The 25,467-nt window shown below is 38.7% G+C and overlaps 1 protein-coding gene across 2 annotated transcripts; it reads right to left on the bottom strand.

Moving 5' to 3' along the window:
* Positions 1-12,272: 12,272 nt before the first annotated feature.
* On the bottom strand, positions 12,273-24,698 carry TMEM17 (transmembrane protein 17). Of its 2 annotated transcripts, XM_007539629.3 has the most exons (4): positions 24,527-24,698; positions 18,020-18,123; positions 17,759-17,872; positions 12,273-16,001 (listed from the first exon to the last, which is right to left on the bottom strand). In XM_007539629.3, exons 1-4 carry the CDS (start codon positions 24,624-24,626, stop codon positions 15,723-15,725), a joined length of 597 nt encoding a protein of 198 aa, XP_007539691.1. In that variant the 5' UTR covers positions 24,627-24,698; the 3' UTR covers positions 12,273-15,722. The 2 variants fall into 2 exon arrangements, with proteins under 2 accessions (XP_007539691.1, XP_060043195.1); XM_060187212.1 differs by lacking the exon at positions 17,759-17,872.
* Positions 24,699-25,467: the final 769 nt, after the last annotated feature.

The following is a 25,467-nucleotide window of genomic DNA, read 5'->3' as shown; positions in this document are numbered from 1 at the left end:
GAATTTATTTATTTATTTATTTATTTTTTTTTATTTATTCCCTTTTGTTGCCCTTGTTGTTTTATTGTTGTAGTTATTGATGTCATCGTTGCTGCATAGGACAGAGAGAAATGGAGAGAGGAGGGGAAGACAGAGAGGAGGAGAGAAAGACAGACACCTGCAGACCTGCTTCACCGCCTGTGAAGCGACTCCCCTGCAGGTGGGGAGCCGGGGTTTGAACCGGGATCCTTATGCCGGTCCTTGTGCTTTGCGCCACCTGCGCTTAACCCGCTGCGCTACAGCCCAACTCCCGATGCAGAATTTAGGTTACCTACTGGGCTCCTTTGTAGTTCTGTACTAGTCTTCAGACTTATTTTTGTTTAATTTTGTCTGTTCTTTTTTATTTCTGTACTGGGGAATTAATGTTTTACATTTGACAGTAAAAATAGTTTGTACATGCATAACATTTCTCAGTTTTCCATATAACAATACAACCCCCACTAGGTCCTCTGTCATTCTTTTTGGACCTGTATTCTCCCCCACCAACTCACCCCAGAATCTTTTACTTTGGTGCAATATGCCAATCCCAGTTCAGGTTCTACTTGTGTTTTCTCCTCTAATCTTGTTTTTCAACTTCTGCCTGAGAGTGAGATCATCCCATATTCATCCTTCTCTTTCTGACTTAATTCACTTAACATGAATTTTTCAGGGTCCACCCAAGATCGGCTGAAAATAGGGAAGTCACCATTTTTTATAGCTGAGTAGTATTCCATTGTGTATATATACTACAACTTGCTCAACCACTCATTTGTTGTTGGACACCTGGGTTGCTTCCAGGTTTTGGTTATTATTGTGTTGCTAAGAACATATGTGTACACAGATCTTTTTGGATGGGTGTATTGGGTTCCTTAGGATCTATCCCCAGGAGAGAAATTGCAGGATCATAGGGTAGGTCCATTTCTAGCCTTGTGAGAGTTCTCCAGACTGTTCTCCACAGAGGCTGGACCAATTGGCATTCCCACCAGTAGTGTGGGAGAGTTCCTTTGACCCCACAACCTCTCCAGCATTTGCTGCTGTTACTTTTTCTGATGTATGACATTCTCACAGGAGTGAAGTAGTATCTCATTGTTGTCTTTATTTGCATTTCTCTGACAATCAAAGAATTGGAGCATTTTTTCGTATGTTTCTCGGCCATTTGGATCTCTTCTGTGGTGAATATTCTGTCCATGTCCTCCCCCATTTATGGATGGGGTTATTTGTTGTCTTGTTGTTGAGTTTGGCAAGCTCTTTATATATTTTGGTTATTAACCTCTTGTCTGATGTATGGCATGTAAAGATCTCCCATTCTGTGAGAGGTCTCTTGGTTTGGGTAGCAGTTTCTTTTGCTGTGCAGAAGCTATTTATTTATTTATTTTTTAAAAAGGAGACATTAACAAAACTGTAGGATAGGAGGGGTACAACTCCACACATTTCCCACCACCAGATCTCCATATCCCATTCCCTCCCCTGATAGCTTTCCTATTCTTTATCCTTCTGGGAGTATGGACCCAAGGTCATTGTGGGTTGCAGAAGGTGGAAGGTCTGGCTTCTGTAATTACTTCCCTGCTGAACATGGGCATTGACTGGTCTGTCCATACTTCCAGTTGTGCAGCTTTTCAAATAACTGATCGCTTTTGCCTGGATTGACTTGTGTCTAAACTTTTAAACTATAAGTAGGCTTCTTAGCTTAATCACTGACTCCTAACCAAGATATAAGGTAGAGTGGGGTAGAGATAATCCAGTGGTTATGTAAAGAGACTCTCACAGCCCCACCAACCACTGAGGTATAGAGATTCTCCTTAGTTTCCTGCTTCTCTGTCCCCTGGTGTCAGCACAGGTCCATCCCCCCCCACCCCCCACCCCCCATTGCTCCAGATTCTAAGGGCAGTAACAATTATGACTCACAGTTGCATTTAATGAATCTTAGGGGAGTCCTCTCTTCCCTTCAGTTGTCTTTTTGTTGGTGAAACAGAATGGAGGTGGTGTCTCAACTGGTAAACTGCCAGACTGTTACCAGCCACTTAATCTCTCTCCAGGCTCCTGTCTTTCCACGAGCCACATGTGTTTGTACTCACAGGTGATTTGGTGGGTTCCTGAAGTTGTTCTAGTCCTGTCTTGTTGTGGTCCCAGGTGGTCTCCTTTTGTATTCCTAGTTGACCCGGGAGAGGAGAGGAGAGAAACACAGCTGCTGCTTCTCCCGGAACAAACATTCCAAATCTCTTCTTTTCCTTTGTTTCTTTATATCACACATATGAGTAAGATCACTGAGGGGTTGAACTTCTGACTTATTTCACTTATCATGACTCCTTACAGCTCCATTGATTTGTCACAAAAGGCAAGATCCTTTCTCACAGTTAATATTATAAAAATGAAGAGATTAAGGATTAAGTAAATTATATGACTTTATCAAACTATAAAATGGAGCAAGGATTTTAGCATACTTGTCTCTGAAGGTCATGTTTCTAACTATGGTGTTATACTGACTACACCTAACTAAATTCATTTTTAACTTTATCAGATGTTTATTGAACACTTATAATGATTTAAACATTGGAAATACAGGAATAAGATACTTGCCATGAAGTTATCAGTACACACACACACACACACACACACACACATGCTTGTTTTAGATGCACCCAAGAAATTTAGTTCACAGGAGATACAAAGGAAAGAGTACAAGTGTTACCTGGAAATAGGCAGGGGATATTGAATGTTTCCATAGAGAATGTGACCATGGAGCCAAACTTTAAAATTTAAGTAGACTTTCACCATGTGGATAGTATTTTTTTCTGTCAGGTAGTGCTAAGGAGGGAAAAGGTCTATAGGCAAGCTCAGAATGGTTCACTAGAGAACAGGAAGTTGGAGGGTTAAAGGGTAAGGGTAGGAAAACTAGACCAGACGGTTGGGAGGAAGCCTGTGTAACATGATTTGATTTGGTCTTAGATTTTTCAGTAAGTACAATTGTGAAGAAAGTACAATAATGTTGTTTTTGACGGGTTATGTTGTTTTCGCCGGGCTGGCTTCACGGGCAGGTAACAGACGACCAGGGACTCATGGTTGAGCTGTAGGCAGTATCTCTTTATTCATGCAGGACGCAGTCGAGCTAAGCTAAACTCAAGTACTGTAAAACTCACAATGCTGTCTTTATATATACTTGCCAAGTAGGGTGGAAACAGGATGTGACATAGAGAGGGTGGAGAGAAAAGTGACTGGTGAAAATCAGAGTGTGACAAGGAGGGGGTGGAGCAGATGAGAATCCTATCACTGAACCACCAATGCCCTGGAAGGGAGTGCTTTATGTAAATGTAAAAGTGATTTATGTAAATAGACCAAAGCTTTGAATGGGATTAAATCTATCCCTATATAGGCATATGGTTAAGCAGAAGCCAGGGGGAGCTGGCATACTATCCAACATCTCCCCCTTTCTTTTTAACTAATGGCCATTGTGAGGTGAACAGAAACCTATATCGTACAGGTGTTTTCAAAAGAACTGGCATAAGACATGGAAAACAAAATAGGCAAGCAGCAATAACCAGTGTGATGCCAAGGGGAACGTTTCTTGCCTCAAAGGGCAAGGCCTAGCAGGTGAAAGGGCATTTCTTGCCTCTGGAAGTGCTTCATGCCTCTGGGGGCATCTCTTGCCTCAAAGGGTGTTTCCTGCCTCTGTGGGCATCTCTTGCCTCTTGGGACGTTTCATAACCTGTGGGCAAAACCTAATAAGGAGGGGGAGTTTTCTGCCTCTGGGGAAGAGCCTGCAGGCGAGGGGACATGGTCTATAAAGTCTCAAGGCAATTGGCTGAAGTTAGTCTTTGAGAAACACAGCAGCGTGTACCAGTAAGTCCGATGGAGGCGTCAGTCCAAAGTAGCTGACCACAGAAGAAAATGCCAAGGGATGAAACGCTGCATGTCTGTCTCGATGGGGAATGTCGGCCACCAGAATTCTGCTTTTCTGTAGAGAGTGATCTTTGGAGTCTGCGAATCTGTTTCTTCAGGTTGTGCCAGGTCTCATCATTGGTTTCCGGGGGTGTGTTGTAGTCATTCCATCTTGTGGGCAATGTCAGAGAACAGGATCCAAATGGATTTCCAGGAATTCCATTTGAGTAGATGCTTTTTCATGTGAAGACTTTGACAGCTGAAATTCACTTACTTGTCAAACAAAACTTGTAGCAGATTAGAAGTTTACTATAATTGATAACTCCATTATAATTGGAAGTCCTTTCTAGTATGATTTTAAGGTTGCTAAATACAGTTTAAACTCAATAAAATGTGGAAAGGTAAACAGAAGAACCACGGTTAAAAGCCTCAGGCATGAGAATAATTAACATAATCATTGCACTATCTGCCCCACCCATAACTCATACAGTTTTCAGGATTAAACATTTCAGATTCATGTCAAGACGTAAAAGAGAAATCAAAGGAGGGAAAAAACAATTTTTTGGGTTGTTTCTGGATGTCTCTAGAAATCATGGCTGCATCCAGCATTTTTTTTTTAAGTCAATGTCAAACAAAAATTCAGTCATTCAAATCATTCTCTTATGAAACGCAACTTGAACCAGATTATCAAGATCTCACCATGTAGGATTAAGAGTCCCCGGAGGGCGTCCTAGTCCAAAAAGCTCCTCGAAATTCCATTTAGGGTGTTTCTGACTGTTCCTGCTGGATTGCTTCAGGCACCCATTTTTAAAAGTGTCTTCCCATCGAAGAAAGAATCCAATCAGGAACTAACCACGTGTCTCCATACTAGGGAACTGCCAGGGTACTGGAGAATGCTCCTCAAACTAGAGTAGTCCTTCTCCATGGGAAACATTCGAGAAGAAGTCCAGAAAGTCCCAGGGGAAATCCCCATGCATATCCCAAGGTCTACGATCACGGTCATAAAGAACCAAACTGTGGCCCGGAGAAAAATGTAGTCCTTTTCCTCAGGAAACATGAGAGAGGGAATCCAGAAAGCCCAAGGAGAAATCTCCGTGCATCTCCCAAGCTCTATGATCCCGGTCATAAGAAACCAAAGTTCCCGGTCAGGGAACCGAAGTGTGGCCCAGAGTAAAATGTTCCAGAGACAGAGAAACTGTCTCATAATGAAACAGTAGAGGCTTTGGCAAACCTCTTCATAAGTAGAAGAGAAGACCACAGTGCATAGGTAGGCAAAGTCTTCACTTATCTGGGAGTTGCGCAGGTCCAGTCCCACGTTGTAGTGCCATATGTTGTTTTCGACGGGTTATGTTGTTTTTGCTGGGCTGGCTTCATGGGCAGGTAACAGACGACCAGGGACTCATGGTTGAGCTGTAGGCAGTATCTCTTTATTCATGCAGGACGTAGCCGAGCTAAGCTAAACTCAAGTACTGTAAAACTCACAATGCTGTCTTTATATATACTTGCCAAGTAGGGTGGAAACAGGATGTGACATAGAGAGGGTGGAGAGAAAAGTGACTGGTGAAAATCAGAGTGTGACAAGGAGGGGGTGGAGCAGGTGAGAATCCTATCACTGAACCACCAATGCCCTGGAGGGAGTGCTTTATGTAAATGTAAAAGTGATTTATGTAAATAGACCAAAGCTTTGAATGGGATTAAATCTATCCCTATATAGGCATATGGTTAAGCAGAAGCCAGGGGAGCTGGCATACTATCCAACAAATAAAGTTCTTTTTTTGTTTTTTAAGCAGAGCACTACTCAGTTCTGGCTTATGGTGGTGCAGGGTGGGGCCTTAGAGCCTCAAGCATGAGAGTCTTTTTTTGCATAACCATTATGCTATCTACCCCTGTCCATAAGTACAATAAAGTCAAAGGCACACTGCTTTCCTCCATGATTATCTCACTATGTTTCTGTCATATGTTTGGTTTTTTGTTTCCGCCTACAACAACTCAGATATATTTCATTAAAATATTAGGTTGTGGGGGCAGGGCAATAGGGCATCGGGTTAAGAGCACACGGTACATTAAGCACTGGCACCCACCGGTGCAAGGATTCTGGTTGGAGCCCCTGGCTCCACCCACACCTGTGTGGGGGGTCGCTTCACAGGTGGTGAAGCAGATCTACAGGTGTCTTTCTCTCCCCCCCTCTGCCTTCCCCTCCTCTCTCGATTTCTCTCTATCCTATCCAACAACAGTAGCTATAACAACAATACAATAATGACAACAACGACAAAATGGAAAAAATGGCCTTCAGGAGCAGTGGATTCATAGTGCAGGCACTGAGCCCCAGCAATAACCCTGGAGGCAAAAAAAAAAAAAGGTTGTCAGAAAAGTCATGATACATTTTTGTATAGAAAAATCTGTCATCACTTTTCAGACAATCCAATAGTAAAGAATGAACCCTGTAAGTTGGGAGTGTGTGCATGTAAAATAGGTTTGTGTCTAGGATTTCAATCAATTATGAGGTTCTTTTGAAATTTGATTGTATCATCTATCAAATTAGCTGTTTTCTATAGTTCCCACTATAGCAACAATGACTTCTTATTTTGTTTTTGATACACCATTTATTGTATATAGCATGAAGTTAAAATTCATTTCCCTGTTATATAAAATACTGATAATATCCTGATGCCTCTTTTCAGATCATCTCAAGCTCTTTCTCTAAACTCTGTGTTTGAATCACATCAAAGTACTTTTGGTTCTGTTTAGGCTTCACATTTTAAAATATCTACTTGTTCCATCATCTGAAAGACTATCCTGCCCTCAAGATAGGATCCTATTTATCTTAATTTTTACATAGCTCTATTAGAATATTATCACAAACCATCATGTTTACTTTTAATTTATATCCTCTGCTTGACTTCGGCTGGAATGGGACTTAGATCTACTTAAATTTTAGTCCTGGAGTATCAAAACATAGGGTATGACATACTGGTAAAACTAAATAAAGTAAATTTATTTTGCAGAACAAAATATGTTATACTGTAAACTACTTTACTGTTCTGTTTTGTAAATTACTTAACAATCAACAATTAATTGCTCACCTATCTTTCTTAGCAAGGGAACTATAGTTTAAAGGACAACAAAAATTATTAGCTCTCACTCTTTTAGAAAATTTATTGATGCAAAGTCATTAACTCTCACTCAGTTATCATTTTAGTACTTCTAAATGTATTGAATGGCACTAATGAACCAAACATTTATAAAACAATTATTTAATAGGAATACATAATTTGAATATCCACCATTTTCCTTTTTTGAGCTATAGTATTGAAGAGAGTCTTCAATATGTTTAAATTAGAATGTAAATCAATCCTTGGAACTAATAATTTTTAAAGATTAATCAATAATAGCACTTTTCTATCAATGCTATTAGTTTTGAAAAAATTAACCCAAGACTTCACTCATGGTAGTGTGAATTCCAGCAGGCAAGCTATTTCCCAGCCTTCTCTTTATTGTTCTGCCCTTCCCTCTTTCTTCCATTCCTTCCTCCCTTTCTCAAGTCCTCCCTCCCTCCCTTCTTTCTTTGATTTATTTCATTTCATGAGGGAGAGGAAAAGAGAAAGGCTAGAGCATCACTCTGACACCTATGATGCCAGAATTGAACGCAGTACCTCAGGCTTACAAGTCTAATCCACTAGCCACTGTGCCACTTTTTACTATTTTTAAAAAATATTTTCTTTTTATTTACCCTTTTGTTGCCCTTGTTGTTTTTTATTGTTGTTGTAGTTGTTGTGGATGTTGTCATTGTTAGATATGACAGAGAGAAATGGAGAGAGGAGGGTAAGACAGAGAGAAAGATAAACACCTGAAGACCTGCTTCACTACCTGTGAAGGGACTCCCCTGCAGGTGGGGAGCTGGGGGCTCAAACTGGGATCCTTATGCTGGTCCTTATGCTTTATACCATATGTGCTTAACCTGCTGCGTTACCTCCCGACTCCCGACTTTTTACTGTTTTTAACATGTACTTTGTTTGTTTGTTTGTTTTCTCATCACTGGTGCTTTATCTCTCCACTTTTTTTTTTCTTTCCTTCAAATAGAGTGGGTAGGGTTGGGGCAGAGAGAGAAGGATAGATGCCACAGAACTGAAGCATAATGCAGTGGTGACTTGTTAATTTGGTGTTAATTTAGGGGTTTTAAGTCAATAAAAAAATGAAAGTTTACTTTAAGAATCATTCTAAAAGCTTCTCTTTCCTGTATTTAAGTATTTAAAAAATATTCAGGCCCTAGAAAAATGTGCTTAAATGCAGATTTAAATACAAAGTTTATAATTATCCTGGTGCTTAGATTTATATTTCTCTGAAAATAAGGTTAGGAATCAGTGTAGGACAGGAGTCTTAAAAAATAAGACACAAGGGAGTCGGATAGTAGTGCAGCGGGTTAAGCGCACATGTCATGAAGTGCAAGGACTGGCATAAGGATCCCAGTTCGAGCCCCCGGCTCCTCACCTGCAGGGGAGTCGCTTCACAGGTGGTGAAGCAGGTCTGCAGGTGTCTATCTTTCTCTCCCCTTCTCTGTTTTCCCCTCCTCTCTCCATTTCTCTCTGCCCTATCTAACAATGACGACATCAATAACAACAACAATAATAACCACAATAATAAGGGCAACAAAAGGGAAAATAAATAAATAAATAAATATTAAAAAAAAAAAAACAAGACACAAACCAGAGGATAGCTTGGAAAATACATTCTATGAAAAACCAAGACACTTGGCAGATTATCTTAGCAATATATAATCTAAACAAGTTCCTAAAGTCCTATGGTTAAACACCATTATTAGAAAAGGCCTTTTAACCTAGAAAAGTATATGCAATAGAATAAAGGTGTATATCCATAACAAATTAGCATTAATTGCGCTTACAAAATATAACACTTGCCTTTTGACAGACATTTTCTAGGACCAAAATGTAATGCTTTACATGGAAAGAAAGTTACAGTGTAAACCATTCCTTTTGCCTCGTTGTTTTCTATCCTTCATGCCTATTTTGCTATGCGAAAGCTTTATGTCAATTTACTTTTTGAGCTGTTTAAGACCAAACCAAATTATACCTTCTGTACGTTTTAAACAATCCCTTAAAGACCTCTTTTTCTTGGCTGTGTTTCCAATCTTGGCTTATCACTATAATATTTCATGCTCCATGCTTCTGAAAAAATTCAATATTCAAGAACAAAGTAATCCAGAGCTTTACTTCATTTCAGTCTTTTTATGTCCTTAGGCTGTCCCAACTCAATGACCCAGTTTTTATTGTGTCACATCTCACTGTTTGTTGCTGACTGTGACCAGCTTGCCTAATCCTTTTCCTGTTCCTTATCAGTTTTCCCTTAATTCAAAATCTTTTATTATTATTATTATTCTTTGCACTTCTCCTTTCATAGCTTTTAGATTTTTTTTCCCTTCATCCTTAGGAGACTCAGTTCCTGTGTTAACTACTCAGAAATACAAAGATGAATGGGTAACAAAGTTCCATTAGTCTGTCCTTATCAAACTTTTCATTTTAGTAGCTTCAGGATTGTGGGTGGTGAATGGTAGAAAGTGGATATTATAATTTGGTGATATATATCAAGAGTACTTTAAATTTTCATACAGTACAGCCAGCAATTTTCTTTCTGATTATATAGTTTATTATTTTTAAAGAATCATCTGTTAATGAAAAAAGCTACATGCATGAGATGTTTGTTACAAAGTTCTATATAAAAAAAAAAACAAATAAAACCCCAGAACTCTCCAACAATAGAACAGTTAAGTTACTGTTTTATTATTAGAGGGAGTAATGTACTCATTTAAGATGGTGGTATTCTTACTAAATAGAAATGGATAAATTTATTTTATTTACCATGCTCAGGAACCTGAGTTCAAGCCCCAGTCCCCACCTGCAGTAGGAAAGCTTCATGAGTGATGAAGCTGTGCTGCAGGTATCTCTTTCTATACCACCACCACCAATTTTCTATTTTCTATCAAATAAAAAGAAAAAGGAAAAAAATGACCACCAGGTGCAGTAGATTCATCCTGACGGCACTGATTTCCAACAATATATCCGGGGGGTGGGGGGATGAGGGAAGAAAGAGCCCAGCGGTGGCACACATGGTTAGGCGCACATAGAGTACTAAGCATAAGGATTCAGGTTTGAGACCCCAGCTCTTCACCTGCAGCAGGAGGGGGGAGGCGGCTTCACAAGCAGGGAAACAGGTCTGCAGATGTTTTTCTCCCTTCCTATCTCAATTTCTCTCTGTCCTATCCAATAAGATGGAAAAAATGGTTGCCAGAAGTAGTGGATTTGTAGTGCTAGCACTGAGCCTTATCGATAATCCTGCTGGCAATAAAAATAGAGGATATAAACAGAATATTCTTCATAAAAGACATACAAAAGGCCAATAAACATATAAAAAATGCTCCAAGTCACTGACTGTCAGAGAAATGCAAATAAAGACAACAATGAGATACCACTTCACTCCTGTGAGAATGTCATACATCAGAAAAGATAACAGCAGCAAATGCCCGAGAGGTTGTGGTGTCAAAGGAACCCTCCTGCACTACTGGTGGGAATGTAAATTGGTCCAGCCCCTGTGGAGAGCAGTCTGGAGAAGTCTCAGAAGGCTAGAAGTGGACCCTCCCTATGACCCTGCAATTCCTCTCCTGGGGATATATCCTAAGGAACTAAACACACCCATCCAAAAAAGATTTGTGTATACCTATGTTTGTGGCAACACAATTATTAATAGTGAAAACCCGGAAGCAACCTAGGTGTCCAACAACAGATGAGTAGCTGAGCAAGTTGTGGTGTATACACACAATGGCATACTACTCAACTATTAAAGATGGTGATTTCACTTTCTTTATCCCATCTTGAATGGAGCTTGAAGATATCATGTTAAGTGAGATAAGTCAGAAAGAGAAGGCTGAATAGGTATGATCTCACTCATAGAAGTTGAAACACAAGATCAGAAGGGAAAGCATCAAGCAGAACTTGGACTGGAGTTGGCATACTGCACCAGAGTAAAAGACTCTGGGGTGGTGAGGAGGGTTCAGGTCCTGGAACATGATGGCAGAACAGGACCTAGTGGGGGATGTACTGCTATGTGGAAATGTTATATATGTACAACCTATTGTATTTACTATTAACTGTAAACCTTTGATTCCCCCATAAAGAAATATAAAAAATAAATAATTTTTAAACATTATTTTATTTATCATTGGATAGAGACAGAGAGAAGTTGAGAGGGGAGAAGAGAGAGGGAGAGAGACAGACACCAGCAGCAGTGCTTCACCACTTGTGAAGCTTTCCTCCCTGTAGGTGGGGGAGCAGAGGCTTGAACCTGGGTCCTTGTGCATGGTAATATGAGCACTTAGCCAGGTGTGCCACTGCCTGCTCCCCCAAAATAAATAATTTTTAAAAAGGAAGAAAAATAAAGAAAGATGTGGGCTTGAGAAATAGCACACTAGACAGGGCAAGGCTCAGTGTCAAACCCCACTACCACATGAAAGTACCTTGGCACCTGGGGAATCTCTGGTTCTGTGGTATCTCTTCCTTCCTCTCTCTGTTTCTACCTAAATGAAAAAGTAGCCCAGGGAACAGTGAAGTCATGTTGGGGACTCATACATGAGTCCCCAACCATGTAGAAAAAAAAAGTCAAGAATGAATGAAAAACAAGATAGGGGGCCGGGTGGTAACACAATGTACACAGCATGAGGTGCAAGGACCAGTGCAAGGATACTGGTTTTAACCCCATGCTACCCACCTGCAGAAGGGTTGTTTTGCAAGGGGTGAAGCAGGTCTGCAGGTGTCTTTCTCTCTCCCTTTACCTTTCCTTCTTCTCTCAATTTCTCTCTGTTCTAGTGATTATCCTGGAGGCAAAAAAAAAAAAAAAAAAAAGAGCAAGATATCAAATTCTAAGTGCCTATGATTACAACTACCTTTTAAAAATATTTGTAAATGACCCAAATGTTCAATGACGGAAGAGTGGTTAAAATAGTTATGGTATATACAGGCCATGGAATGCTACTCAACTGTAAAAAATGATAAAATCTTTTCTTTGGCTATATCTTCGATGGAACTTGAAGGAATCATGTTTACTGACATAAGCCAGATTGAGGAGTATGAATACCAAATAACCTCACTCATAGGTGGAACTTAAGAAACAGAGAAAGGGAAAACATAGGGTTGTCTATTGCAACAGAGTCAAAGAATCTAAAGTGGGGAGGAAGAAGGTATTAAGGACTCAGTGCTAGAATGTGGAGAAAGATTCATATCCGTGGGAGTGATTTGCAGACATTTATCATGAGATGAGAAATTGTGCTGATGTGACAACTGTCTTATAAATAATTATTTCCACCAATAAAGTGATTCAGAGAAGACAAAGTAGCAGTTTATTAAAACACTATACAACGTTTTAAAATTGGGAATCTGGCGGTGGCACAGTGGGTTAAGCACACATGGCGCAAAGCGCAAGGACTGGTGTAAGGATCCCGGTTCGAGCCCCCCAGCTCCCTACCTACAGGGGAGTAGCTTCACAGGCGATGAAGCAGGTCTGTAGGTGTCTATCTTTCTCTCCCCCTCTCTGTCTTCCCCTCCTCTCTCCATTTCTCTCTGTCCTATCCAACAACAGCAGCATCAATAACCACAACAATGTTAAACAACAAGGGTAACAAAAGGGAAAAATAAATATATATAAAAAAATTTTTAAAGTTTTAAAATTATTATTTGGTAACATTACAGTGGTTTATGCTGGGCTAGTGTCGTGGGAGAGAGACCAGGAACTCGTGGCGGAGTGGGAATGCAATGCCTTTATTGATCAGAGACAATACCTTTATATATATCTTTAACCATAAGTGTCAAGTGGGAAAAGGAAATGGCTAGGAGAGGGGGTGGAGAAAAAGAGCTCGAAGGTAGAAAGCTATCCATAGCAGCTGTTGCGAAGGTTCTAACCCGTGGGATTAACCAATACCCTGCAGGCAGGGCAGGTCTCAGGCAAAACAATAATTATGTAAATAGACCACAGCATTAGTGATGGAGCAGAGCAGGGGGGCTGCCCGACAGGTTTACAAAATTTTAAGATTTCAGGAGTATAGTTTCACACCCATTCATGGTGTATTAAGTCACTACAGCCACCAAAGTCTTGTGTTCCCCTTACAATTCTCTATTTTTTAAGTATCAACTTATAAAATGAAAACTGTAAGGAAACATGGCATTTGCTAATAGATCTTCTTCCAGGTTGGTGGAATTGCAGATGGTATTTCTTCCTTTTATTCTCAAAAAATGTAAACATTGTGGTCCGTGAGGTGGTGCAGTGAATAAAGCATTGGATTCTCAAGCATTAGTTTCTGAGTTCAATCCCGGCAGCACATGTACCAGAGTAATGTCTTGTTCTTTCTCTCTCTCCTCCTATCTTTCTCATAAATAAATAAATAAAATATTTAAAAAAGAAGAAAATGTTAACAAATAAGTTTTAGAAAAATATAAATTCTATTCTTAAACATATTAATTTTTTTTAATTCAAATTATTGGAATATACAGTGATTCCCCACCTGCCCCTAGCGGGAAAACTTCACAAGTGGTGAAGCAGGTCTGCATGTATCTCTCTGTCTCTCTCTACCTCTCCCTCCTCTCTCAATTTCTCTATCAATTTGTCTTTCCAATGATAAATAAATAAAACATTAAAAATATATGTATACATAGTGACTATATATAAAAATATATAATATAAATATAGATTAGGGAAAGATTAATAAGCTGTACATGGGGAGAAAAATCTTTAACTGAGCTTTACATATAATCATGAAATACAGAAATAATAAAATTAGGACAAGTAGTTTGGTTAAGTTTGATAAAAGTGAGAAGTGAAAACATGAAAAATTTTAATACAGTGATATGGTAAAATATGAAACTTCTAAGATAAGCATGAATTACAGAGAAGGAAAATTGGAATGATTTTAAATGTAGCAACAACTATCTCTCAGTACATTACTTATAAAGGCACATTTCCCTATCAGGAATACACTCATTTATAACATAAGTATAGTGTACCCAAAAAGATCATCTTAATCATCACTATGTACTAACACCAACCTTCTTTTTGAATCAAGTCTCATATATACGGCAGTTATTTCCTGAACAATGCTTTAATAGATGAGGTCACAAGATCATAAGTTAATACAGTGCAGCTACATAGAAGACTCTCTAATATACACAACCACCATAAATACTATACATGGTTTTATGAAAGTTATGATTTTATGATAAAAATATTTCCTGTAGGTCTGAGCTTGCATTCTGTGGTCATGAGTAGGAACATTCCAAGCTGCCCCAATTTCAGAACCCATCTTCCTCAGGTGGTAGCTAGTGTATGTTATCTAACCTCCCTTCAAAAGATGGAACATTCATAGGCTCCTATGCTGAATATGGGCCCCAGATCAAATCGATGGGGTTTACACTCAACAATATTTATAGACTTTTCCCATATTTGGGAGCTACTCTCTTCCCTGACCCAGCTTTCTCACCCTTTTTCCAGCTATGAAATCATCTCCTCAGATAATAACTTGGATCCACCTGCATATCAGATGTCAGGCTGAGGAAAAAACTAGTATAGTCATGGGCCCTTTGTAATATAACTAAAATAGGCCTACTAGCTATCCTCAAAACAGAGACCCCAAATCTTCACCTGAAATATTCCAGCCTTTAGGTTCATGATTAGTCAACAATTTGTTTGGCTTTATATGTTAACTCTTTTTTCAGCTGCCTGTTCCAGATGCTACCATAATGCCAACCAGACTTCCCTGGACAGATAACCCCACCAATATGTCTTGGAACCCCGCTTCCCCAGAGCCCTGCCCCACTAGAGAAAAAGGGAGAGACAGGTTGGGAGTATGGATCAGACCTGTCAACACCCATGTTTAGCAGGGAAGCAATTATAGAAGTCAGACCTCCCACTTTCTGCACCCCATAATGACCCTGGGTCCATACTCCCAGAGGGATAAAGCGTAGGAAAGCTATCAGGAGGGGGGATGGGATACGGAGTTCTGGTGGTGGGAATTGTGTGGAGTTGTACCCCTCTTATCCTATGGTCTTGTCAGTGTTTCTATTTTATAAATAAAAAAATTTAAAAAAAAATAGGACTTTATCACCCTAAAATATCTAGATTTTAAGCACTTACAAATAAATATGTTAAAAAAAAAACCTTCAATGTGTATTTTTCAGCAGAAATAGTCAATAAACATTATTTTTCTTCCCTTTTTTAAAAAACGTTTCCTAAATACCATGATAATCCACCTATTTTCATCTTAACCTCAGTATAATGGCTAGGACTAGGATTAGAATTTAACCCTTGAAGGCATGAAAATAAGGTATCTTGGTTTGTACAAATATAACCTAATAAACAAGAATGTTGATTGGCATGTTCAAGAAACGCAATCAGCTATGTAGCAAGGTATGGTTAGCTAATAAGTTTAAAATATACACACACACACACACACACACACACATATTGCTAGTTATAAGTGCTAACTAGAAATATTATAGTAATGCTGGTAAAACATGACCAGCAACCCAGATTTCTATATACCTGAAAGGTTAACAATAACAAATGAGATAATTGGCATCCTATTCACAACATAAAGGCTTGAGGATTGCTTCCATTATGGTAAAGATAACCATCCGGGCCCCAACCCTGGAATTTCAGAGCTAGAGCATCTACAATTCAGAACACTTGCTATGTCCTTTTCAAGTTGATAGCTCCCTGATCTAGCTCTTGCTGTCTTCCAGAGTGTTCTTTTAGACTTCTTTAGCAGCACTGGATTAGATCTCTTCTATACAGGATCTCATTCTTCTTATGTCTCTTCTGTTTGCAGAGAGCTGGTCAAAGTCTTGGAGGTGAAAACGAGTTGCCAATTGATTTACCATCTTTCTCAAGGTAAGAAATGCTGAAACAACTTGAAAAGTAAGAAATATCGTGAAGATAATATGTACAGCTCTTTCCAAGGGCAGACTTGTTAGGCCTTCATTACAAAGCAAGAAAAGAATTAAAGGCAACTGCAAAAGAAGACTCAGAAGCCAAAATCCAGCCAATTCAGGAACCTGCAATGACACATATTAAGAGTAATAAGCTCAGTAAAGTTCAAAATTCAAAAGGAACATAAATGTGGTCCTTGTTCCCAGAAGACTTAAGTCTTTGATGAGAAGAGTAAACTAATTTATGTGACAATCCTAGAATGCTATCTTTACCTTAGTAATTAAATGCATCACTTAGATATATATATATATATATGGCAAGAGCAATTAGGGTAAGTAAAAGGAATAATTTGGTTCTATTTAAAGAAAAAAGAAAGGAAATCATGTCAAATGCCTCAACATGAATGGATTCTGAAGGCATTATGCTAAGTAATATACGTCAGATGAAAACATGTGTGATACTACTTATATGTGAAATCAAAAAAACCAAATTCATAGAAACAGATACCATATTTTTAGTTGCCAGAGATAGTGGGGGTTGGGAAGCTAGTGATGAAGGTCAAAAGTTATAACCTGCCAGTCAGAAGATAAATTAGGGGTATATCATACCACAACAAGATCACTATAGTTGACAACATTGTTTTATATATGTAAAAGTTCCAGAGGGAGTAGTATTTGAAAATCATGAGATTTTTAATATCTGAAAGAGAGACTAAGTTCACTGGGAATAGTCAGTCATATAAATTAACTTTTTATTTTCATTTAAGACTAAGTTCTGTGAGAACAAGAAAAAAGTCTAAAATGTTGCTAGGTGATGGGTGTCAACTAAACTTATTGTGGTAATTATTTTGATATATATGCAATGTTATATGCCAACTGTATCTCAATGAAACTGGAACCACACACACACATACAAACACACCACCACCAAAAACAAACAACAAAAAAGACAGAATTCAAAGATGTAGATTTTTAAGGTTAGGTAGAGTTTGGAAAAAAAAAAAAAGTAAGTACAAGAAACTATGTGGGATGAGCGTGACTGGGAATCAGCAACTAAGCATGGGATGTTGAGGTTAGGAAACTGCAAGAACAGTGAGATAGGCTGGGTGGAGGCTCATTAGGAAGGTTCCAAAAATCTTTACTCATTCTCTCTCAACTGTGGGCCATATAATGCGTGGTCAGCCTTTACTTCACAGATGACTTAGAAAATCTTAAGCTTTGTGCCACGTGCGTTTAACCCTCTGTGCTACCGCCCGACTCCCAATCAAGTATTCTTGAGACTGATCAGAAGAGAAAAAAAACTATCAAACCTTAAATACTTAACTATGTTCAGGTACTTTATATCAATTATTTAATTTTAATAAATCTGTAATGTAAATATTCCCCATGTAATCCATGAAGAACCCACCTAGTACATGAAGAAATCAAGACATAAAAGATGAAGCTGGGAGTCGTGCTGTAGCGCAGCGGGTTAAGCGCAGGTGGCGCTAAGCACAAGGACCCACATAAGGATTCTGGTTCAAGTCCTGGCTCCCCACCTGCAGGGGTATTGCTTCACAAGCGGTGAAACAGGTCTGCAGGTGTCTATCTTTCTCTCCCTCTCTCTGTCTTCACCCTCCCCTCTCCATTTCTCTCTGTCCTATCCAACAACGACAAGAATAATAACTACAACAATAAAACAACAAGGGCAACAAAAGGGAATAAATAAATAAAATAAATAAAATTAAAAAAAAAAAAATGAAGCTACCAGATCACAGTTACACCAGTGTTGGAGTCAGGCCTAATTTCAGGCCTTTGTTCTTTACAACACATCTGACACCTTTCCTTGCTATTAAAGTCTTGAGCATTTATATATAGCATTAAATAAAAGAAAAAGAGCCTACCTTCTCCTGGAGGTTACCCATGTAGCCTAGATACAAACGGATAGCTTCAATTAAGGTTATTAAGATGATAACAGTGACCACAATGAATTTGTAGTAATCAGGCAAGATTGAATACTAAAAAAAAAAAGAAAGTTTGTAAAATATCACATATAACAATACTGATTTATATAGAAACAATTAAAAACTTTACTTTTATTGAATACATAGCAATGCCAGGGTGAACAGAGATATTTCAGCAGAAGTATTAAAGCACATACTAACCTTCATCTGAAGCATTGTAATGCTGCTCACCCACCAAAGTGGAAAAAAATAAGTGTTAAAATAAAGTGACATCTGCAGTGCCAAATTAGAGACCATTTCATTATCTACAGAAAAATAAAGAAAAAAGAAACAACTCTTAATCCTGGCTTATTCCCTAGAAGTTCTTTAGAATTAATCATACTATCCACTTAACAAATCTCCAAACTTTAGGCCTACTTATAATTACTGACAGTGGAAGTAAATAACAAAATTATTTAGTTAATATCATAGGAATACATTTCCTAATTTTTAACTATTTTTATCATTCTGTCATAATAGCCTAATGACTTTTTTTGCACATTATATAGTATGGTGACTTTGTTGTACATTACTAATATTGGTAAAATATAGAAGATCAGTAAGAATCCAGCTTAACAAATAATAATCATAAGGTCTTTTACATAAAGGGCCTTTACAATGACTACATAAAAAATATCTTTTCATAAAAGTTTATTCACTTATTTGTGGGTTTTTTTGTTTGTTTTGGTTTTTGTCTTCAGGGTTATTGCTGGGGCATGGTAACTACACTACAAACCATTGCTCCTGTCAGTCATTTTTTCCCCATTTTTATTGGCTAGGACAGAGAGAAACTGAGAGGGGAGGAGGAAGATAGAGAGGGAGAGAAAAGCTAGACACTTGAAGACCTGCTTCATCGCTTGTGAAATGATCCCCCAGCAGGTGGGGAGCCCAGGGGCTTGAATTGGGATCCTTACATGGGTTCTTATGCTTCATACTATATGCGCTTAACCCAGTGTGCCACCACCCAGTCCCCATAAAAATATCTTTTTTTAAGTTTTATTAGTGATTTATTATAGATTATGAGCTAACATGGGTATAATTCCACACCATTCCCACCACCAAAATTGTGTCACCATTACCTCCAGTGGAAACTACAGCAGTTCTCCCAAGGTTACAAATACAAATTGACTGTTAATTCTATAGCTATCTATCTCTAGTTATATATATTTGGCATTTTTTTTCCTCTGGTCCTGCCTCTATTCTTTTCTTTTTTCTTTTTTTTAAATCTATTTATAAAATTAAAAAGTAGAAAATATCGACAAAATCATATAATAAGAGGGGTGAAATTCCACACATTTCCCACCACCAGAGTTCTATGTCCCATTCTCTGCATCAGAAGCTTTCCTATTCTGTATCTCGCTGGGACCATGGACCATGGACTTTCTGCATTATGGAGTACAGAAAGTGGGAGGTCTGGTTTCTATAATTGCTTCTCCAATGTGCATGGGCATTGACAGGTTGATCCATACTCCCAGCCTGTCCCTATATTTCTGTACTGGGTCAGGGCTCTGAAGAGGTGGGTTTCCAGGGTACATTGGTGAGGTTGTCTGGTTGAGTCAGGTTGATGTCGTGGTAGCATCTACAACTTGGTGTTTGGAACTTGTATTCCTTTGTTTCCTCCTTTCTTGTGGGACTCGGTTCAATAGTTCTTGTAAGGTGGGGTTGATTGTGGCAAATTCCTTTGAGAAAACCTTTATTTCTCCCTCATATTTGAAGGATAATTTTGCAGGATACAATACTCGTGGCTGGAATTCCCTCTCCTTTAGAACTTTGAATAAGTCATTCCACTCTCTCCTTGCCTCTAGAGTTTGTGAAGAGATATCTGATCAAAGTCTTATAGCTCTGCCTTTGTATTTAACTTCTTTCCTTTTACTAGTAGCCAGCAAAATTTTTTCCTTGTCATTGACTTTTGATAGTTTTACAATAATGTGCCTTACCTTTGGTCTTTTTGTATTTATAAATCTGGGTGATCATTCTTCCTGTTGATTGAGAATGTTCTGATGGTTTCCTAAGTGAAGGAAGTTCTCAGCTAAAATTGCTCTGAAAATGGATTTTGGGCCTTTGGCCTTGTCCTCCTCTTCAGATATACCTATCACTCTTATTTACATTTGATCTTTTGATGAAGTCTGCAATTTCACAGAGAGTTGCTTCAGTCTTTCTGAACCATTCCTCTCTCTCATCTTTGAATTGAAAGAGTGGGCTGACCATATCTTCTAGACTTGAGATTATTTCTTCTGAATGTGTGGATTTACTTCCTAAGCTTTCTACCTGGGCATGAATTGCAGTTAGAGTGTCTTTTACTCCCTGGAGTAAATTTCTGTCTGAAATTGTTCTTTCATGCTTCCTAACCCCTTAGTGAGTTCTGACTGAAGTTCTTCTTTCAAGACTTGAAGATTCTTATTGAATCTTGTTATAAATTCCTCTCTTGTGTGTTTTAATTCCATAGTAACATGCTCTTTTAATTCTTGCTTAAATTACTGGAGAGTCTTCATAATGAGCTCTGTGTAGTCTGTCTCTGAGAGTCTCTCTAAATCTGTAATTCCTTGGATTTTGTCTGTTTTATTTCTGTCTGGCTGATACAGCATAGTTGGCTGTTTAGTTCTGTTTCTCTGCACATTTTTTTTTGGTGCTAGTTACTGATGGCCAGCAGGTGGTGCTATTGTGATCTCTAGGTTTCTCTTGTGGGGTTTGCTTTGCGCTGTCTTGTGGTCACAAATGCCCTGTTTTATTGTGTGTCTTTGCCTTAAATTTAGAAGGATAACCGCCCCCCCTCCCAGAGCCAAACACTGAGAGTTTTTAAGCCCCTGTCTCTTTTCTTCTGGCTCTAGGAACAATGTTACTTGCTTGTTGTGCTTAAAGTGAAATCACCAAAATGGCTCAGCTCAGCACCTGAGCCACCTAGAGCTCTGATTTGACTTTGCTGTTCAACCCACACCCACAGCTTTTTGCTCCAACCACATGCAAGCACCCACCTGAAGCTGCAAAACTTTCAGCTGTGGATTATAATTTCAGTTGGGTTTCTTACTGTATTTATATTTTTTTTGGGGGGGGGAGGGAAGCGATTTGGTCCCAGTTATTCTATAGTCACCCAAAAAAAATCTCTTTTGGATAAATAATCTCTGACAAAAATTAATCTCCCCAAATTATAATTAGATATACCTGATTTTCAGTACATTCTAATCCCACCATGCTATAATGCCTAACTCAATACCACTTTTCTTGTAGATCCTTCTTTGATTTTTATTCCCCAGCCTAGGAGACATCTTTTCTCCTGTTACACCCCCTCACTGTAAACATAATCATATGTATTTAGAAGATGGTGATTTTTGGAGTCCAACTAAATCTGGACATCTACACACACACACACACACACACACTGACTTTAAGTTATTTAACCATTTCTAAGTCTCAATTTCTTCATCTGTAAAATTGTAACATTAAAATTACCTCAAAGATGGTTTGAGAAGAATAGAGGGAATATAAATTATTTAACTCTATTACCTTGCCTAACACTTAGGAAATATTTAATCTATACTAGGGTCCTTTCTTCCTATTTTACTTATACATAGCCTCATTCTAAGAACATTCCATATTCTGTCCAAATTTGAAACTTACAAAACCTAGCATCTTGTCAACACAATACTAAATACACCTTACACAGAAAAAAATTGAATAAAAACACACTGTCATAAGAATATTATTAGTGTAGTCATTTGTGAGACCCAAGTTTCATTTATCTAGGGATGATTATATAATACTTAGTAGTAATGGTTTTTAATAATGGGAAAACATCCTAAATGAAGAATCCACTATTAGTGCTTCACTAGCCTCTTTCTCATGAAACAGATCTTAAAAAAAAAAGTATTTGCTTTTGAAGCTGAGCAATACAAATGCACCCTAAATTTGACTGAATTTTAATAACCTAAAGGGAATCAATTTAAACAATTCAAAAAATCAGTTGCTTTAAATGTAAGAATTCATATAAGCTCTAATACTTCTTTTTTTAAATATTTATTTATTTATTCCCTTTTGTTGCCCTTGTTTTTTAATTTTTATTTTTGTAGTTATTATTATTGTTGTTCTTGATGTTGTTGTTGTTGGATAGAACAGAGAGAAATGGAGAGAGGAGGGGAAGACAGAGAGAGAGAGAGAGAAAGAGAAAGACAGACACCTGCAGACCTGCTTCACCACCTATGAAATGACTCCCCTGCAGGTGGGGAGCTGGGGGCTTGAACCGGGATCCTTACACCAGTCCTTGTGCTTTGCGCCACGTGGCACTTAACCCGCTGCACTACCGCCCGACTCCCTCTAATATTTCTTAAAAGCAAATTTTCTCCATAGCTATTTTACACTTATCCTTTAACAATTACAAAATATAAGAGATAACCATGATCTCTCACAGCAAGATGATCATGATCTCTCATAGCTTTAAGGATATGCCTGATTACTATGATCTACTTCTGCTTGCCCCTATTTGTTAAATTATCACTAATAAAGGAATCAGTCATTTCTTCAAATCTAAAAACAAACTCACCATACTAGGTGTTGCTTTTGTGTTTTTTTTGTTGTTGTTGTTGTTGTTTGTTTTTATAACAATAGTACTAGGTCAGATCCACAAAGAAAATGTGAGAAAAATACTGATAAGTTAGTAAAGGTGAATTTTTAGTAGCTTTGGAGTAGAAATTAAGAAAATTTTCAAAGTTTGTTGTTGTTGTTTTAAGAATGTGGCACACATTGAGAGATAAACCACTCAGCACTGGCTTATGATGATGCTGCATATTGAACCTGGGACCTCTGGGTCCTCAGGCATGCAAATATTGCACTTAAACAGACTATCTCCCTGGCCCTCTTGTCAAAACTTTGTAAAGGACAGTTTTTACATGAGAAAATTTGAACATGGAGATTTTAAGAGTTATGTTTCTTCATTTTTAAAAACAGTTTATTTATTTATTTAATGAGAAAGAAAATGAGGTAACCAGAAAGAACTGGAGCATCACCTCAGCATATACAGTGAGTGGAATGGAAATTGGAACTTACACAACCACCATACAAGTACTTTACTACTGTATGACCTCCTTAAGTGGCATGGATTATATATACTATGTCACTATTTTAACAAGGCAAACTTATAATCATGAGATTGAAATTCAAGCTAATGTGTAAATGAATACTGAAAACACAAAACCTACTATATTTTATCAAAGCCCAAGTCGTGTTCTGTGTACAAAACTTAAACACTATAAATTAGTAGAGAAACTACCAGTCCTATGTTTTTGTATTCAGTTTAAGCCAAACATGGTTTTCACATTAATAAATACTTGGGGAAATAAAAAGCAACACTACACTGACAATCATGAAATTCAGATTTTAGTGTTTATAAAGTTCTGTTGGAACAGGGTCATCAACTCAATTACCATGACCTATGGCAGACACAGAGACCTAAGCATATCTGCAAAGACTAAAATTCTGTTATCTAAGTGGCCCTTAACAGAAAAGGTCACCATCAGATCATGAGCCCGCTAAAACAGTCTTAAAACCAGAAATGTAAAGCCCTAATTTTTCCACGTTTCTATTTATCCTAAATCGTAAATAGTCCTGTATTTGGGGTATAGGCAAGTGATCAGGGTGGCAAAATGCAACCACTAAGAATTGGTTTTACTGGCAGGGGAGAGAGCATAAAGGTTATGCAAACATACTCTCATGCCTGAGGCTCCTAAATCCTAGGTTCAATCCCCGCACCACCCTAAGCCAGAGCTGAGCAGTGCTCTGGTGTTTCTCTCTGTCTCTTCCTCTGTTTCTCTCTCTCTCCGCACTTCTCTCAAAAATAAAATATATTTTTTAAAAAGTTGGTTTTACTTTTCTCTGTCCTCTTTAAAAAAAAAAAAAAAAAAAACCCAAGAAGGCAAGAGGAAGAGTTCTCCTCATCTGCTGAGTTCAGTGATTTAAAGCATATTTCCATGATATATGAGGGGAAAATGTTTCTTATGAAACTGCATTACAAGTTGCCATGTTGTAAGCAAGTAGTGCATGCTATTTATTTTTATTTGTTTACTTGTGTATTTATTACCAGATTTAGGGAAAGGACTGAGAGGTAGGGGAGTTGGCAGATTCTGTCCAAGACTGCTAATGTGGTTGCTCCAACTCCAGAGAGCAGGGCGATTTAAAAAGGTTCAAAACAGTCTTAAGCAAGAAAAACGGATTTGCGGTGCATGTTGTACTTGTTTTGCTAGAAAATATAAAGGTTTCTTACTGGTTTGGCGGGGGGCTGGGGGGCGGTGGAATTAGGGGAGGGAAGTAAGGCTATTTAGGCTGTTTTCCCCCCACTTTAGCTAGAATAGCAGAGGCTGCGGAGGAACTGCATCGTTCTCCTTTGTGGAGAGCCCCGGACCGGATATGCTGCGAAGGCAGCTTTAAGATGTTATTTTGGGTGTATGTGTGCGGGGAGGTAGGGGGAAGATGCCACTTCAGCTGCTTTGCTGGCACCACAGTCCAGGACTCGCCCAGAATCTGGGTCGGGGAACCCTGGCCCCAGCCCTCCGCCCGGCCCGCACTGCGGAGAACCAACTGAAGGCGAGGCGGCCATATTAGGTTCGGGCAAAGTTCAGCCCTTCCCAAACCTGCTCCCGTCCATCACAGGCCACACCTATGGGCCGCGCCTGGCCCACTCACCCGGACCATCGCCGTACTCTGGCCCTGTCCGGTTCGAGTCACTGAACATGGACCGGCTGAAGTTTCCCAGCCTTTGGCGGACTGGGTCCGGCAGCTCCATATTCAGGCCTTGCAGCGACCTCCGCGCCGCCAGCGGGTAGATTCGCTCTCGGGTTCCCAAGGCGACCCCGCAACTCGAGCGCATGCGCAGCTGCCCCTCTGAAACTGGTTGGGTCATCTGTGATTCAAGTGCGTTCCTGTCGACTTCTCAGCCGGTTGCAAAATGCCTGTTTTATGTCTTACTTTGTGTAAAACAAATGGAAATAACAAATTGCCTGCGGTTGGAATTGGATACAAGGAGCCCTCACAACTTGCTAGTGGGACTGTATATTGATATCACCTTTAAAATCTCAGGGACAGTTTGATTACTGCTCCACTCTGGTTTATGGTGGTGTGTGTGTGTGTGGGGGGGTTGAACCTGAGACCTTGGAGCCTGAGACCTTGGAGAGTCTCTTTGCATAATCATTATACTATCTTCCCCACCCTACCCTATCCCCCTTTTTCTTTTTAACAACCTTATGTGTTTCAGCTCTTTATATTGCATGTACAAGTAGACTGGTAGTTGTACTGGTAGTACAACTGGTAGCTGTCTTTCAGAGAAATGCAGGTCAGTTGGTAACAGATATAAACTATAATAACAAGAGTCTTTTAATACTAATACCAAATTAAAGAGTCTCAAGGTATTAAATATAGTAAGAAGTATGAGATAAAACAACAAAAAATATAAGAAAGATTAAAAAGTACTAGAGAGAAAATGACATCAATTAATAAGAAGAGTATATGCATGTAAATATGTTTTACAAAAAGTACTATATATAATTTTATATAAATATGTCTAAGAGAACTTTTAAAAAACTGTTCTTGTTTCACTATTCTTTGCTTAAACATCTCTATCCATTTTT

The sequence above is a fragment of the Erinaceus europaeus genome, chromosome 3 (genome assembly GCF_950295315.1).
Source record: "Erinaceus europaeus chromosome 3, mEriEur2.1, whole genome shotgun sequence".
Taxonomy (NCBI): Eukaryota; Metazoa; Chordata; class Mammalia; order Eulipotyphla; family Erinaceidae; genus Erinaceus; species Erinaceus europaeus.
This window is presented reverse-complemented; position numbering and strand designations above follow the sequence as displayed.